The sequence below is a fragment of the Arvicola amphibius genome, chromosome 15 (genome assembly GCF_903992535.2).
Source record: "Arvicola amphibius chromosome 15, mArvAmp1.2, whole genome shotgun sequence".
Classification (NCBI taxonomy): Eukaryota; Metazoa; Chordata; class Mammalia; order Rodentia; family Cricetidae; genus Arvicola; species Arvicola amphibius.
This window is the reverse complement of record NC_052061.1, coordinates 43,320,830-43,337,681: the sequence shown is the minus strand read 5'-3', so window position 1 is coordinate 43,337,681 and position 16,852 is coordinate 43,320,830. Positions and strand designations below refer to the sequence as shown.

At 48.7% G+C, this 16,852-nt stretch overlaps 1 protein-coding gene across 3 annotated transcripts in view; it reads right to left on the bottom strand.

The window, feature by feature from the left end:
* Positions 1-3,261: 3,261 nt before the first annotated feature.
* The window catches only part of Gan (gigaxonin), a 52,092-nt gene continuing 38,501 nt past the window's right edge, over positions 3,262-16,852 (bottom strand). For 2 of the 3 annotated variants that reach the window (XM_038312980.1, XM_038312981.1), the window contains 3 exons: positions 16,453-16,581; positions 9,668-9,777; positions 7,905-9,583 (listed from right to left, as the gene is read on the bottom strand). In XM_038312980.1, the coding sequence (XP_038168908.1) occupies positions 9,402-9,583; positions 9,668-9,777; positions 16,453-16,581 (421 nt within the window). In that variant the 3' untranslated portion in view covers positions 7,905-9,401. Of the gene's footprint in view, positions 7,652-7,904; positions 9,584-9,667; positions 9,778-16,452; positions 16,582-16,852 lie in introns of those variants that run through there. The other variant, XR_005283347.1, reaches the window with a different exon arrangement.

Below are 16,852 nucleotides of genomic sequence, written 5' to 3'. Positions count from 1 at the left end.
CAGACATTCACATTCCAATTCATAACGGTAGAGAAATCACAGTCATGAAGTAGCAATGAAGTCAGTGAAGTAATTTTACAGTTGGGGGTCACAACATGAGGAACTGGATTAAGGGGTCGCAGCGTTAGGAAGGTTGAGACCCACTGCTCTTTGGGCTTGAGGAGGGAGGGCCTGGGCCTGTGGGCAAGAACTATGGGACCCACTGTGAAGTATGCTCAGCACTTCCTCCAAAGCCACCATCTTTGTTTACGGCTCTCACAATTTAAAGATGGGACAACGTGGTCAAAGCAAGTACCACTGTGTATCGCCATGCCACTGTTAACATGAGGTTTAGGGGAGAGGGAAGACAGACAGCAGCTGGGTTCTGAGTGGGTTCAAAATGGAAAGACCCCACAGACAGAAAAAGCCACTGACTACTGAACTAAGCAAGCTTTGCTAAACAGTTTGTGCTTTCTTTTCTATTTATTTATTTAGCTAGTTGTTACTTTTTTTTTTGTTGTTTTTTTTTTGAGCAGGTTTTCTCTGTGTAGTCCTGGCTGGCCTGGAACTCATTCTGTAGACCAGGCTGGCCTCAAACTCACAGAGATCCACCTGCCTCCACCTCCTGAGTGCTGGGATTATAGGCGTGTGCCACTCCTGGCTTCTTTTCAATTCTTTTCCACGGAAGGCCACTCGGTACAGTTCCCAACATAAAGTTCTTCAGCCCATGGATTTAGATGCCCTCTACATGATGAAGCTGGACCCTAAGGCGTCATCTAGAAGCAGGTGCTACATGATAGACAGGGTGCTTAGGCTTAGGTGCTTTAAAATCTGACGGTACTTCTCCCTGGGTACCAGTTTCCACTGTTTATTATTGTGCCTTTTAAATTTTTTTTCATATTTTATTTATTTATTTATTTTTCAAGACAGGGTTTCTCTGTGTAACAGTCCTAGCTGTCCTGGGACTCGCTCTGTAGACCAGGCTGGCCTCAAACTCACAGAGATCCACCTGCCTCTTCCTCCCAAGTGCTAGGATTAAAGGCATGCTCCATCACCACCTGGCTTATTGGCTTTTTTTTTTTTTTTTTTTTTACAAAGCCTAACAGTCAAGTACAGTAGGCTCTTCTAAGTTACAATTCATGACCACCATAATCCTCATCACCCTGGCCATCAACATTACATACACATTTTCTTGAGTTTCTTTTGAAGCAAATACTCTTGTGATGAGAACATGAAAAAGCGGTCCCTTTCTCAGTGCAAACAAGCTATTCCCACTTTGGACTCTAGTCACCGCTTGGGATATTCAAGTCAGAGTTAAACAAGACGGGAGGAGATAGAAGCCTGGCCTGCTCTTGGGAGCATGCCACGGGATGCAGGAAGGAATCCCATAGCCGTTTTCAGGGCCAAGTAAGGAGGGAGGTGTCAGACAGCCTCTGAGAGGCCATCCAGGCTCTGAGTACATCTCGATGGACAATCTGGGACCACACGATGCTGTGACTGAGGCTAGATGCTGAGGTAGTGTGTGTGGCCCGGTGCTGGCCCCTGACTCAGAGAGAGTCCTTGGTGGCCTCAGGGCAGGTGTGGAAGGCTCCTGTTCATCTCCAGGTGCTTGAGGCTGGAGATGGGTTGGGGCTATGCTGGGTGCTGGCCCAGGAAGCTGCTGGGACTGGCTGGCAGGAGGAAAGTGCCAGCACAAAGGTATGGTCAGGGACCAAGAAGGCACGCCTTCTGGCTAGGCTGCTGACCCCATGCTCCGTGGTCCAGGGAGCAGCAAGAGTTACAGCTCTATTTCCTTTTTCTAACTGTTCCTATACATTTCCTTATTAATATGTATATTGAGTGAGTGTGTGTGTGTGTGTGTGTGTGTGTGTGTGTGCCAGAAGACAACTTGCAGGAATCAGTTCTCTCTACCACATGGGTCCCGGGAATGAAACTCAGGTCATCAGGCTTTCCCTGTGGAGCCACCTTGCTAGCCCCCTTTTCTTTTCTTCTTGTGTCACAATTCGAGCGACTAGAAAGCCCCAGGAGAGTGTGATGACAGTGCTCTGGTAAAGAGAACCAGCGTCCTCCTAGACAGAAGTCCTCAGACTGCTAGAGGTCACTGCGCAGGCTGTGGGAAGGACCCTGTTCTCAGACTCCTTCGGGCATCTAGATGGCCATCAGGGGCCAATAAAACAGCCCAGCACACCGACGATGGGGAGGGGAGCTGGGGGCTGCTCCCTTGTGACCACAGGGTTCCCATTTCTAGGTGAATGGCTGAGGGTCCTATGGCAGGCTTCCACCAGAGAGGAGACAGAATAGGAACATAAGAATGGGGTCCCTAGCAATGCTTTACAAGAGGTAATGAAGAACCATGCCAGCTCCCAGGGAAAGTTGGCTGAGTTCACCAAGCACCTCCCCGGGCAGCCAGCCCAACTTGGGAGGCAATGGCTGTCATTTACCAGCTTAAGACAGAGTAGGCAGCAAAGAGCTGAAAACAAAATGTGTGTCAACCAAAAATCATGGTTCTGGTGGACATTATGGCTTAGAGAAATCCCTGGAAATAAAAGACTATTATAGAAAGTTGGACCATGAGCACCCTGGTGAAGGGACTGCCATGGTGTGGTGGCCAATGGCCACAGTCAAGGGACCAAAGTGCTGATGAATGGAATAGAGGGGAAGGACATGAGGCAAGCGTAGAAGGGACACAAGGCTGTTTCACACAACCCTCTGACAGACTCTCTTTTTACTAAATAAACAGCCCCCAGAAGCCCTGGCTTGCAGGAGCTCTGGATGCCAGGCAGAGCATCACACCGACTCCTGCCCTCAGCGGGCCCTGGCAGAGTACACAGAAGCCATCAGTTGGTACTGCAGAAGGCACCCTGCTACTGCAAAGCTGTTCTATCTCATGAGTCTAAGGATGACAGAAGAGCAATCCTAGCATTGGGAGACGGAGGCAGGAGGCTTAAGACCTTGTCTCAAAACACTCAAGAAAAAATAAATTAAATAAATAAGCAAGGTGATGAGATTCTGTAATTCTGCCTACTGGCCTGAAATGTTCTGGAAGGTGCACACCTCCTCTCTAAGCCTAGCATCAGGCAGAGCCTAAGGGCCTTTACAAAGCCTGGTCACTGCTAAGTGGCTCGGTGGTCCCAGGCTGCTGTACCCCACTCTGCATGCTTGCCTACATCCTCCAGGCTGAAGGCTTCACCACAGACACAGGGGAGCATTTTTTTTTTTTTTTTTTTTTTTGGTTTTTCGAGACAGGGTTTCCCTGTAGTTTCTAGAGTCTGTCCCGGAACTAGCTCTTGTAGACCAGGCTGGCCTTGAACTCAGAGATCCGCCTGCCTCTGCCTCCAGAGTGCTGGAATTAAAGGTGTGCGCAACCACCGCCTGGCTGAAGCTTAGGTTTGAGACTGCAATCAGAGATGTAGAAAATACCCAGTTTATTTGGTCAATCTAGATGATAAATTTGATATTCTGGTGAAAAGTAAATTCCACCTTAGTAAAGGATTTTAAGGAATCTTAGAGGACTCGATTAGGCAAGCTCTCAAGAGGGTGACTGACCATATATATATATATATATTTTTTTTTTGAGACAGGATTTTTCTATGTAGTCCTAACTGTTCTGGCGCTTGTTATGTAGAGCAGGCTGTTCTCAAATTCTCAGAGATCTACCTGCCTCTGCCTCCCAAGTGCTGGGATTAAAGGCTTAGGGCACTACACTTGCATGAGGTTTAAAAATGTACCGGGCTCTGAAGGGAGGGTTGGAGGCCAGGGAGAGAGCTCTGAGGGGAGCACTCAGGAGAACAGAGAGCTGAGGAGAGGGCTGGGCTCTGTTGACTACCCAGGTCTTCTATTTAGTAGGCCAGGTCCAACTGTGGCCTGAGAAGTGGCCATTCCTATAAGAATGAATCCTGGAAGACTGTCTCCAATTGCTGAGCTCCCCCAGTGACGTCATTCTGACCTGGGGACCAGGAGAGAACAGAGGCTGGGACAAGTGAGAGCCTGTTACTGGGTGTGGAGAAGGGACGTGCAGGGTGAAGTGCAGGAGAGTCCCCTACGAGTGTGACAGATGAGTCATAGTTTTAAGGAAAACATGATTCAAGGTAGTTGGGTCAACCCTGACCGTGAACCTGGAAAACATCTGTTTCATTCTGACATCTGGTGCTCCCAGGACTGAAGGAAGAAGAGAATGTAGTGAGGAGCCAGCAAAAGGCGGAATCGGCAGCACCCTGCAAGAAACATCACAGCAGCCTCAAGCATCTAAGCTCCAAACACCGTGTCAAATCGCAGACGCGCGCTCTCCTCTGATCCTAACAAGGACAGAAACGCCACAGCGCCGCTGTGCGACCATGCCGCTTCTCTGCTACAAGAAAACATCGCCTTTAAATGACTCAAGTTCAAGTTGAGTTTCAAGTCGTCCCCTCGCAGAAGCCCCAGAAGAATTCCCACTCCTCCAGGTTTAAAGTGCCTATTTAAAAAGTACGAAAATGGAAACTACGCCTGAGAGGACTGACCTCCTCAAGGCTGCTCACTGCTTGCTTCCAGGCGCTTGTTACAGGACAGAACAAATCCAATGCCACACCATGAGGTAGCAGACAAGAGGTTTGTTTTTCCCCAGAAACACAAAGAATGGGAATGATTGCAAGTATTCCCATCCAATTCAACAGGAAATGCCATAAAGTAAGCTATGGAGACTTCCCTGGTGCAGCTTGAAGAAATTCAGCACCAGGGTCTAAGGGAGTGAGTTCACCAGGCAGGAGGCAGAGCCGCTCATAGCTGCAGAATACGTGGAAGAGCCTACACTCTTCAACTCCACCCAGACTTCACTGGCAGCGAGAGGGAGACACCCACCGTCTGAGTCAATGGACTCACTCTCGTCCCTACCCCAGAACTGTATGTGCACATCAAAATGAGCTAGAAGGAGCCTTTGGGGATTACTCAGAAGGCAGAAAGACCCCTCCGCTTGCCAAAGCAGTCCCTCCCTCCCTGACTGAGTGGGGACAATCAATGAAATGTTAGCTTTAGTCTTTATGAATAAACTGGGCCTTGTTTCCAGAAGACACTCAGGAACGAGCGAGTCTTTCAACAGCCAACTGACAGGGAGAGGAAAAGGTTTTCCAGTTTCTCCAGCCAGAATGTTGGTCTGGGGGCTGAGCCCATACTACAAATGATGTTCATCTTAGGAGTAGAAACACCTGCATGCCAAGGAAGCTCAAGCTCTTGCTGAGTTGGCTGGATTACCCTTGGTAACCCCAGGGCCTGGCTTCTGCGCACACTTGAATGTTCACCCCTACCCACCTCAGACATGGAGAAGATTTTAAACCCATGTCAGATGCAGCCAATCAACCTGACATTCACATGATGAGCATTATGAGGCGTGCTGGGCACAGGTGCACCGTCCTGCGGAAGCACTTGGGGACGCAGGCACGTGCGAGCAGTGCACGAGGCACTTGGAGTTTCCACAGGAGGCCAGCCCACCTGTGTACACAGCTTCTCACTTAAAGCCCAGCAGAACTGAAGAGCGCTTTCTCTGCTTAGGGAAAAGCATCCCATTGAAGGCCAGGGTGCTGTGACTCAATGCCTACTTGCAAACCCCGGACCAATTCACACAGGTAGGGTTCTTGCTCAAGCTCCAGCGAATTTGCAAGACAGAGAGGGAGGGCTGTGTCCCCTCTGCCTCCTTTGTAAGGTTCCCAGAAACGCAAGCACAATTCTTGGGAGGCTCAGGGCAGGCGCCATCACGCCTCTCCAATCCCTGGCTTTCTAGATGCTCTTTTGGCTAAGGGGAAGTGATGGCAAGAAGGAAGCCTTGCTCTACTCTTATCAGTGGCATTTCTCAGGTAGTTCTCAAGCCTCTAAGCGCACATGGTAAAAGTCACCTCACCGCTTTCCAGAGCATCCGACCACAGGAGGACTGTGTAACCAGGAAAGCCTCCCCACTATAAGAGCACTGTGGTGCCAGTCATATTCCTTGGAGGACTTCTGGGATCCCTGGCGTCCTGTAAGAATCTGAGGCACCATGGCAAGGACAGCCCTTCCTTCACCACTTCCATGAAGAGACCGTGTTTCCGAGACACCTCTGAGGGGTGGCTTCTCCCCACTTATAAAGGGTATGGTGACACTGCCAAGCCACCGCAGAACAGAGTAGCCTCAGCAGCCGTGAGATGTAACAGAACACTCGCTTCAGCACAAACAAGACTCAGACACAGCCCCCACAGGCTTTTGGTTGGAAAGCCCAACCAGAGCCATGACTCCTCAGAGCAACCACATAGCACACTCGGCCCCTTAGACCAGCCCTTCCTAGGACCAACTGCTAGCTGGTAAATCCACGTTTTCGCTCCTGCTAAGGAAAAGATTCAAAGCTAATAAAATTGACTGTCCACAAACAGGTTCTGCATTTACACACGGCACGTGTTTGACACAGCCGCGTAACTGAAGGTCGACAGACTCAAGGTTTATCTGAAGCACCAGGAGACGGTAGCATAGATAGCTCGTGACTACGATTCAAAAGTAAACATATACAGACAGACGCATCAAGTCATGTGGCACAGCACGCACGCACATTCGCTCATCTCACGCTTTCTCATCGCACAGAACATAAACACTCTTCACATAAAAAACACTTCATTTTAAATTAAGCACTTAAATCTTTGAAAAATCTATGTTTAGATATGTTAGAGAAATAAACAAACATACTTTAGACTCTAGCCTAGGAGGGTGTCTGGATTACACGACTGTAGCCCAAGACCGTCCAGTGAAAAGAAACTTCCCCCAAGATGTTTGTGTTTCAGATTTTAAGATCTAGCCTCCGTTGCCAAATGCAACATCTACCCGGTCAAAGTGCCTCACCAAGACGGGAAGGACCACTCATGCAGACCTGACCAAGACACAGGTGCAGTAGTGAGACACAACTTGCACGACAGGGGCTACAAGCTACTGCTCGACACTAAAGGAGAGTGGTTACCAAGAGGTACGGTTGACTTTGAAACATCATAGTAAAATTAAATACAGCCCTGCTTTTCAACAGGATAGTCTCTCTCTCTCTCTCTCTCTCTCTCTCTCTCTCTCTCTCTCTCTCTGTCTCTCTCTCTCACACACACACACACACACACACACACACCTAAAAATAACAGTTTGGCACTTAGCAGCTTTTGTTATTGCATCCCATATTAAGTTGCAAATTTATTTTATAAAACAGTAATTTCTGCAGCCATAGTGTCAATGAACTGAATTGAAAAACCTGTTTGTTTGTTTGCTTGTTTTTTTAAGTGAACTGACCAAGTCAACAGGCACTAGTGACATCACCATTGGACCCATGACTCTAAACAAGGAACTGTCTCCTTGGAGAGGCCTGAAGCACACTGAGAATTTTAAACTTCAGGAGTTTAAACAAACAAACAACACAACACAACAAAAACCAAAACAGAGCAGTTACCACAGCTGTCGTGCACCGCTTTCTCTCTGCTCTGGCAGGCCATGGCTCTGTCCTGTGCAGGTATTTCACCAAAGTCAACTCGCCCTTCTGGCAATTTCTCTCCTCTGAAGCCTCCATCTCAGGAAGAGTAGAAAGTGCTCTTTCTGCCATGGCTTCCTCGATGGAAAGCAGCATGGCTGATATGCGGCACAATCCACTGACTGACAGTAAATCTGACTGGATGGGATGGCGTGGATGTGTGGCACATCTGGCCTAGAGCGAAGGATAAAAACTTAGGCCTTCTCTTGCCAAGTTGCTTCTGGCCACAGCTGAGTCAAGAAGCCACTCCCAGCCCTTTTTACGCCCACCCTCTGGGTTCTTCTCCCCAGCTTTTTATAATGCCAATCACTCAAGACAGGTATAGGAAAATCCCTGCAGAGAGGCCATGCCTTTTCAGGTCCACAGGCGGGGGCGGGGGTGGGGGTGGGGGTGGGGGTGGGGGGGGGAGAGGGGACACGACAGAGGATTAATGTTTCATATGCATTTTAATTGCATATAAACATCTCACGTAGAAAGTTTCTAGAAGAAATTCCTGTTCTCCAATTTATAACCAAAGGATGTACTTATACATTTAGCAATCACTAAGATACAATGTTGCCTCTTCTAGCCAAGAAAGAAAGTTGTAGAAAACAATTAGAAATGAGGAACTCTGTATCAAGATGACTAGAAGTCTGATATTGCATACAACTCACACTATCAAGTAATGGAGTGCACTCCAGTCCCTGATTTCACACCAAGGTGGCATAATCTGAATGGAAAACAGTATCTTATGAGATAAATTCCACCAACTAGAGATTGTTTTTTTTAACTAATGGGAAATGGGAAGGAGGGTGGAAGTGGCAATGAGTGATGGGAAAGGAGGGAAAAAGGAAGAGGGCACTAATGGGAACAGAATGAAATTAAGTTGAGGTAGTTTATTCTACCAGCCAAACATTACTGGGAGTGAAAGTCTTCTAAAACTACCAGAGAACGGCTTTGGGGGCAGCCTGTTACAAAGATGAGATTGCAAACACACCTGCATTCGAAGATAAGTTTGTAACGTCTAAGCAGCAGTAAACAGGACTTCGTGTGCTTTCCGACAGGGTAGAAGGTTTGATTCCTATGGACATCACCTGGACAGCTTTGTGTTTTTAGTATTTCATTTATTTTTAGTTGCAGCGACCTCTGTCATTTGCTCGACTCTGAAGTCTCCTCTGCATTACCAGCCTGGAGTTTGCTTTTCCAGGTAGAAAGAAAGAATGGTACACGCTCCCTCCCAAGCTCACAGCGGCCCCAGAACTCTCTCAGAATGCGGGGTCTTTTATAGCGAGAGATTCCTTTAAGCTCATTCGGGGCTGCGGACTTGAGCTCTTTGGGCAACTGAATCTTCACTAAGAAAGATTGTTGTCCGAGAGGAGTTTTATCTTAGTCTCAGTTAATCAGAATATAGTTCTTAAAGAATCTTAAGACAGAGCACTAGTAATAAATGGGAACTACCTGGCACAAACCTCAGTTTACTGAGTGTGGCTAGGCATTCTACCCCTCCACACCATACAAGGACAGCCTGTGTGCTGGGTATGTTGGCTTGCATATATGGGTTCTGCTGTTTGTCTACCACAGCCACACGCACTGGGACACAGTCAGTTAGGTAAGAGTTCCCTTTCGGAAATACGCACCTTAGGGCTTTAACTCTGATATTTCACATGACACCAACCCCCCACTCCCTCCTTTTGACATTCACTAGCCTCCACGGTTTACAGACGCATCGGGCTGGAGGAACTGATTCCTCCCGGGTAGTTTTTCAACAGTTACATGGTCTCCAAACAAGAGCAAAAGCCCAAGTTTCTAAGCATTAAAAAACCACCAAAGAGTAACCATACTGATGCCCAGCACACAGCAAGATGGAGCTGCTTCTCTGCGCTTGCTGACGACCAGCCACATGATGCGCTTGGGGCAGGATCTCGCTTTTGGCTCCTCTTCCTCTTCAAGGGGAATGGACCCGGATGCGGAACAAGCCTTGCTGCAGCTGCAGACGGAAGAGCTTGCAGTTGGCGATGCGCAAAGCTGCGCAGCCTGTGCGCCGAAGGTCGGACGGCAGGAGTGGCTTCGTGTGGTGCCAGGTGCCCGTGCTTCTCTTAAACTCACGCACGTAGTCATAGTTGGTGCCTAGACCCAGAGAGGGAGCAGAGCTGAGCTGGTGCACCTGAGCCCCTGGAAGCAGCTCCCGAGAAACCCCCGCAGCTTTCTTACCTGTGTCAAGGTCTCCGATAACATAAATACTGGCTCCTATGGGGACAGCGCCGTACACAAAGGATGAACTGGCAGGAATGCATAGGTTCTGATCGTTAAGGTAGATCCACCTGGAAGCAAGGCCAACAGACACAACTCAGGAAATCAAAAGAACAAATGGGGACAGTGCAACTTGGCAAGACACCAGCACACTGTGCACTGCCACTCTTGACCCCCACTCCACTTGCAAGAACCGTGGCTGTGGTTATTGTTGAGACAGACAACAGAGGCTCCGACAGTGACTGCCACAGAGTAGGACTGCCTCTGCCCAGCACCACAGCTCCCGGACTCATTCATGTGTGGCTTACTCACATACTATTGCTTCCCCCCTTTTAAAATTTTAATTGTGTGTGTATGTCTGTGCGTAGGTATGTGCATATGAGTGCAGTGCCCATGGAGGGCAGAGGACAAAATCAAACCTCCGGAACTGCAGTTACAGGCAGCTGTGAGCCCCTCTGATGTGGGTGCTGGGAACTGAATCCCAGCCCTTTGCAAGAGCAGCAGGTGGCCTTCACCACTGAGCATCTCTCTCTCCAGCCCAGGGATATGCTTAGTGTTAAAGTTCCAGCATACTTGCTAGCACTCATCTGGATGCCTTCTGGTTTAGGCTGCTGTAACGACAACGTCAGGGACATTAGGTGAGCCTGAGCTTTGTTTGGTTCTGGTTTTTGGTGGACTTTCAGAACGGCTGGATTCTGAGGAAAGGGCATGTGGCATGTGGTGAGAAAATATCCCTCTTACTCAAGATACAATGCTGCTCTGTCTTCTAGTTAGCGAGGCCTGGGAATCCCAGCTGTTCATGCTCACTGGGTCTTGGTGCCCTCAGTCCTTTGAAGACTGAGCCACTATAACAACAAGAATTCCCTTAAGTCTAACTGTGCTGGGGATTTTGGCACACGTTTACTGGATACTTTTATGCACCTTCTTTTGCAAAACTTTGCTCATTTTAGAAAACACACACAAATAAAAATAAGATAAGCCCTTAAAAAAAGCTTTCTAGGAAAAAAAACCTGATTAACCTTCAAGTGTCAAAAGTCAGGAAAGACAGGGGCTATCACAGGCTAAGGGGCAGCAAGGAAACACAGCACCTGTTGGAAACTGCAATCCAGGTTGAAGTGAGGCAAGGGCCATGTTAGCAGAGAGCAGGTGACATTGCAGGCAGTCTGTACTTCAGGCTGGCCCTGCACATCTTTGACACTAGGATTCTGGTCAACGGGGACACTAGCATTAGAAGGCAAACGGATGGCTTATGGGAATACCCTGACTTTATGAGACTAGACCTAAAATGGCTGCAGGGGCTGGAGAGATAGCTCAGGGGTTGAGAGCATTTGTTGCTTTTACAGAGAATTCAATTCAGTTTCCAGCACCCACATGGTGGCTCACAGCCATCTGAAATTCCATTTCTAGGGAATCTGGTGCCCTCTGCTGACCTCCACAGGCACACAATGGTATATACAGGCAAAACACTCAAACAGAAATACATATAAAAATTACTGCAAACAGATATGGCTCAGTCTGTTGCCTTAGTTTGATCCTTGGGATCCACATTGTAGAATCAACTCCTGCAAAGGTTGCTCTCTGACCTTCATATGAGATAGATAAAATCTAGGCTTTGCCATGCAGTAACATTCACTCAGGAAACCGTGGCCCATTTCCCACTAATAGCTTAGAGGCATGCCAAATCATAGCCACCACCTAAGCAGCCCTGAGGCCTCACTGTCGAGGATGGCGCATGCACTTCAGTGGTCACTTTGGCCTCTCCGCTCTGGACAGCAGCGAAGAGCCTGTGTAGCAAGGGAGTGAACTCTGATGTCAAACCACCACAGGCACATCTCACTTCGACTTCAGTGAACTCTTCCCTGGCTCTTAGGAAACAGCTTCCTTATTTTGATTCCAAGAAACAAGGAAATAAGACTAGTTACCCAAGATTATAAAACAAAGCTAAGCCACCACCACATTGCCCTGCCCTTCCCATCTCACCTTCCCTCTTCCTTTCCCCTTCTCTGAGACAGGGCCCTGGCTGGTCTCCAACATCTAAGCTGCCAAGGATGACCTTAACATCTGATCCTTCCACCTCATGGGTTCTGGATAATAGGCTGAGTTATGGGGTACAAAGGATGGGCCCTAGAGCTCCATCATGCTCTCTTCTGAGCCACATCCCCAGTCTATGATCAGTTGGTTTGCTGGGGCTAAGAATACGGACTTTGGCCTCACACATGTTAAGCATCTACCTACTGATCCGTATCCTAGCCCAATGCCTGCTGTTCTCAGAGTCCTTCTCATCCCTTGTCGTTGCTGCCAATAATGTCAATAATTATAGACATTGTTGCATTTTCTCTGTTTAGATTACAATGTGGTTTCTGCCTCCAGGCTGGACCATGACTGAAAGTGTTGAGGTCAGGAGCAGGGTTCACGCCAGGCGGTGGTCTCAGCATTTGGGAGGCAGAGACAGGCAGATCTCTGTGAGTTTGAGGCCAGCCTGGTCTACAGAGTGAGTTCCAGAACTGGCTCCATAGCTACTGGGAAGCCCTATCTGGGAAAAACTAAAACAAAACAAAGAAACAAACAAAAGAACAGGGTTCACTCCCTACTTGCTACCCCACAAGTCTTACGAGGCAGCTGAAGAGCTCCCTTCTTCCCAACCATGAGGTGCTCAGCAAGGGCAGGCAGTGTGGTTTTCTGCACAATGTCAGGATGACCAATTTTCATACATGGCTGAGTCAGCCCTGAGACCACACTGCGCAGGTTAACTGCTGGCCCTGCCTTCTAAGACCAAGACAGAAAAACTTCTCTGTTGAGCCGTGCAAACAGGATGAAGAGGAAACATCAGCTAGCTCGCAGCTGCAGATCAAGGATGGGAAGGAAGACACACCACATCTGGACAGCAATGGCAACCAGCCCAGTCACCCAGCAGAGCTGGGGACACTGCACACATTTTCCTTCCCCACTCTCCCTCCTAAGTTTGCAGTATGTATCGATGTTAGCTTGAACTGAAACTTCTCCTGTTTCAGCCTTCTGGGTACTAAGACTACAGTGTATTCCACCATGCCCAGCCTTTTCTACCTTTTCTAAGTGAATTGATGGAGGATAGGTTTCACACGCCTATTTTTTTCTACCAGTTCCTCTTGGATACAGTGGGTTTCTTGTCTTTGGAGGGCAGAAGAAATCCAGGGATTGAGTTAGTCCTTCCTGCCACATGATCCCCTGTCCAAGGGTCACCAGCATCTGCCCAGGTGTCAAGCATTCCTTTTCTATTGTACACTCAAACAATAAAGGGTAGCACTGGCAACACAACTTCAAAGTTAACACAAGGACCATGTGTCAAGGCAGGAAACTCAGGCAGAGGTGAAAGGACAGGACTCGGGAAAGGAAGACACCACAAGAGAGGCCTCAGCCTCAGGACACAGAGGACACTCAGAGGACAGCAGTGTCTGCTTCCCCTCACAGAAGCCTGGGAAGGGGGAATGCGTGTACACACTGCTCTCAGGGGAGGAAGAGTCCATGGCGGGGGCAGCAGGGGAGAAGGTGGGTGCCCAAGAGACCCCCTGTCAAGGTGAAAGATGAAATGTGGCAGTGGTCTGAGAGTGGGAGAACTGGGGGTACCCCGTCAGAGTGTGGGCACAACTGGGAAGAGGGCACAGAGACAAATACCACAGGGCCACAGGACCGTCCAGATAGAGAAGTCCCTGCTCTCTAGGTGTCATGTGTCATTGCCATGACTCAGGAGTAACTTGCGGCCTTATTTATTTATTTATTTATTTATTTATTTAAATTCAGAAACCACAGAAAATAGTAAGATATGGCATTTTCCCAGAAAAGCTTTAACCTAAAAATAGGGAACAAAGACAGGAAAGACAAGAGGCTCCTTACAATTGGAATGGTCTCCATACTGACAGAGACCGCACATCTGGCAGGAGCTCCCACGGCTGCGAGGAGAGCATACCCGGGAATGCTCCCCACGGCTGGGTGCTATTTTTCTGCCAGGATTTACGGGAACAGAGTCAGGCCAATAGGGTGGGTGCATCGGAGAGCCCTGCAGCCAGAAGTCTGAGCTGCTCAGGTTCCAGGTCTGCTGCATGCTCACCTCCCTGTGCTCTGGTGTCGTCACATGTGACACGGGACAGGGCAGTGCCTGGGCCTCAGAGAGGAACAGAGGAGCCCGGCAGAGCCGTGCAGCATCTGGTGTTGCTCTTGCTCAGTGTTTCACAAATGTGCAAACGTCCTGCACGTCACTGACAAGGTCTAGCAGCTGCTTTCTGTTTATAAACTGACGCTGGGGAGCCTGGGAACACAGGCTGGAGATGTATGTGTTTTATTTGAAAATTTTTTCCCCCCACAAGACACAGTTTCTCTGTGTAACAACAGCCCTGGCTGTCCTGGAATTCACTCTGTAGACCAGGCTGGCCTTAAACTCACAGAGATCCGCCTGCCTCTGCCTCCCGAGTGCTGGGGTTAAAGGCGTGTGCCACCATGGCCTGGTGAAAAAAATATTTTAGGATGAAAGGTTGGTGGTTTGAAGGCAAATGGCCCCCCAAAGGGGGTGGCACTCTTAGGGGGTGTGGCTTTGTTGGAGTAGGTGTGGCCGTGTTGGAGGGAGTGTGTCACTCTGGAGGCGGGCTTTGAGGTCTCATATATATGCTCAAGCCACACCCAGTGTCTCAGACACTTCCCACTGCCTGCAAGATGTAGTACCATGTCCCACTATGATAATGGACTGAACCTCTGAACTATAAGTGAGCCCCCTCGATTAAATGTTTTCTTTCTAAGAGTTGCTGTGGTCATGGTGTCTCTTCACAGCAATAGAAACCCTAATTGAGACAAAGGGTTTTACTTATTTCTTGTGTGGATGTGGATGTATTCATATGTGACGGTGCACTTGCACATATGTGTAGGACTATGTCAGGCCTGGCTTTCATGTGGGTGCTGGGGATAGAATGAGATCCACATGTTTGAGCAGCGAGTGCTTTCCCAGCTGACCCATTTCTCCCCCACCCCCTTCTAAATACAGACACGGGGCTAGGGAGGCAGACAGTGGTCAGAAGTACTGACTGCTCTTTCAGAAGACCTGGGTTCAGTTCCCAGCACCCACATCTGGTGCTCATAACTCCAGCTCCTGGGGATCTCACACCCTCTTTTGACCTTCCTGAGTGTGTGCATATGCACACACACACACACACACACACAAATAATAAAAATAAATTTAAAGCCAGGTATGGAGGCAGAGGCAGACAGATCTCTGTGAGTTCAAGGCAAGCCTGGATTATACAGAGTTCAGGTTAGTCAGGGCTACAGAGTGAGACCTTCAAGAAAGAAGATAAAAAAGAAAAAGGAAAAAAAAAAGGAAGGAAGAGAAGACAAATAGAAACAAGGAGCACTGGTTCTACTCATAGGGCTGCAGTTTGGAACTAAGAGCAGGTAGTCAAGTTTACCAACAACAAAGATGCAGCGGGTAACTGGCAGGAATGTCAGGGTTCTAGAACGCAGCATGTCCCGGGACAGCCAGGAAGCTTTACAGTCAGATTTGAGTTCCACCCAAGGCAACAGACAAAATGAAGAACGAACGTCAGCAAACGACTGCAGACAAGTTGCAGCTCACAGTGACTACGCACTGAGTCAGCCGTCATGAAGAGAGGGTTGTGTCAGTGTTTATCCAAAGCCAAACATGCTGCTACTGCCTGCTAATCAAGCGGGACAGACTGTCTCACACTCATCTGGGGGAGAGATTAATACACTATTTCCTACTGAGGCAGCAGGCCCCCACAGTAGTGTGTATCAAAGAAGAAATGTAGCAAGCCACTGATATCCTCTGCCCACCCCCACAGAGCAAACACCGTCTAAACGGCTTAGTTTTCTGTCTAGTAAATTCCCCTGACAGTCTACCCCGAGGAGTGGGAAGCAAAAGCATCTCTGAAAATATCCTGGAGGGAAAGCGTGGCAGACCGGGCGACGTTTATATGCGTGTCTAACGCCTGGTATCTGCTCATTCTTCACCCAATCTCAAAGGCAGGAAATGAGATAACATTTATCTTATGGCTCCCCCCTCTGGTAACATGAACATGCCTGAAGCACGTAAGATCAGCCATGACCTTCTGTGGGGATCTGAACCGTCACGCAGTGAGAACACTACCTCGTGCTTATGAGGGGAAAGTGTGTGAGAGGAGGGGACAGCACCTACCACAGAAGCATACCATGGCCTGCCAGGCATTTTAAAAAATGTTTTTCTTAAGCTGGACATGGTGGCACACGCCTTTAATCCCAGCACTTGGGAGGCAGAGGCAGGCGGATCTCTGTGAGTTCGAGGCCAGCCTGGTCTACAGAGCTAGGGCCAGGACAAGCTTCAAAGCTACACAGAGAAACCCTGCCTCAAAAAAAAAAAAAAAAAAAAAAGACTGGCCATTTCCACTACTCTCTCTCTGCTTCCAATTTTCAGATCAAGATGTGAGCTCTCAGCTGTTGCTACTGCCACGCCCTTCTTCCCCACCATGAATGCTAGCCCTCTGGAGCTGTAAGCCCCAGTAAATGTACTCTTTTAGAAGCCGACTTGGCCATCATGTCTTATGACTGCAATAGAAAAGCAACGAAGGCACCCTCAACTTCTGAAGTCACTGAAAAAATATCCAGTACACACTGGACATACTCCCTAAACAGAGAAGTCAGAGAAGTCACATCCCTGAAAGCACCGAGGGCCTCGAGACTGCCCGATTCACAGAGGGAAAGGCCCAGGCGGAAGCCTCAACACTGCGTACCTCTTAAACTCGTCGTGATAGAACTCAGACTTGCAGGTGACCATCTCACTGCCCTGGATGTCCTCTCGACTTCTGACGCCTCCGAATACATACAGCTCCATGGCAACACCGCAGGCCACTGCTCCAAACCTGTCGGGCCACAGACACAGGTGCGGGCTTAGAGCTCAGGTCCTCAGCCCCAAGTCCTCTACTACTCGTTCTTCTGTCTGCCGGTCTCTTTGAGACAGGGTCCCATTAAGTACTCAGGATAGGCTGGAACTCATCATGTAGACCATACCAGCCTTGAACTCACAGCAATCCTCTTGCCTCAGCAGTCTCCCAAGTGCTGGGATGACAGGCAGGTACCACCATGCCCAAGCAACCCAACTGCTTTTGTCTTCACGTGTTTAGGCACATGTGT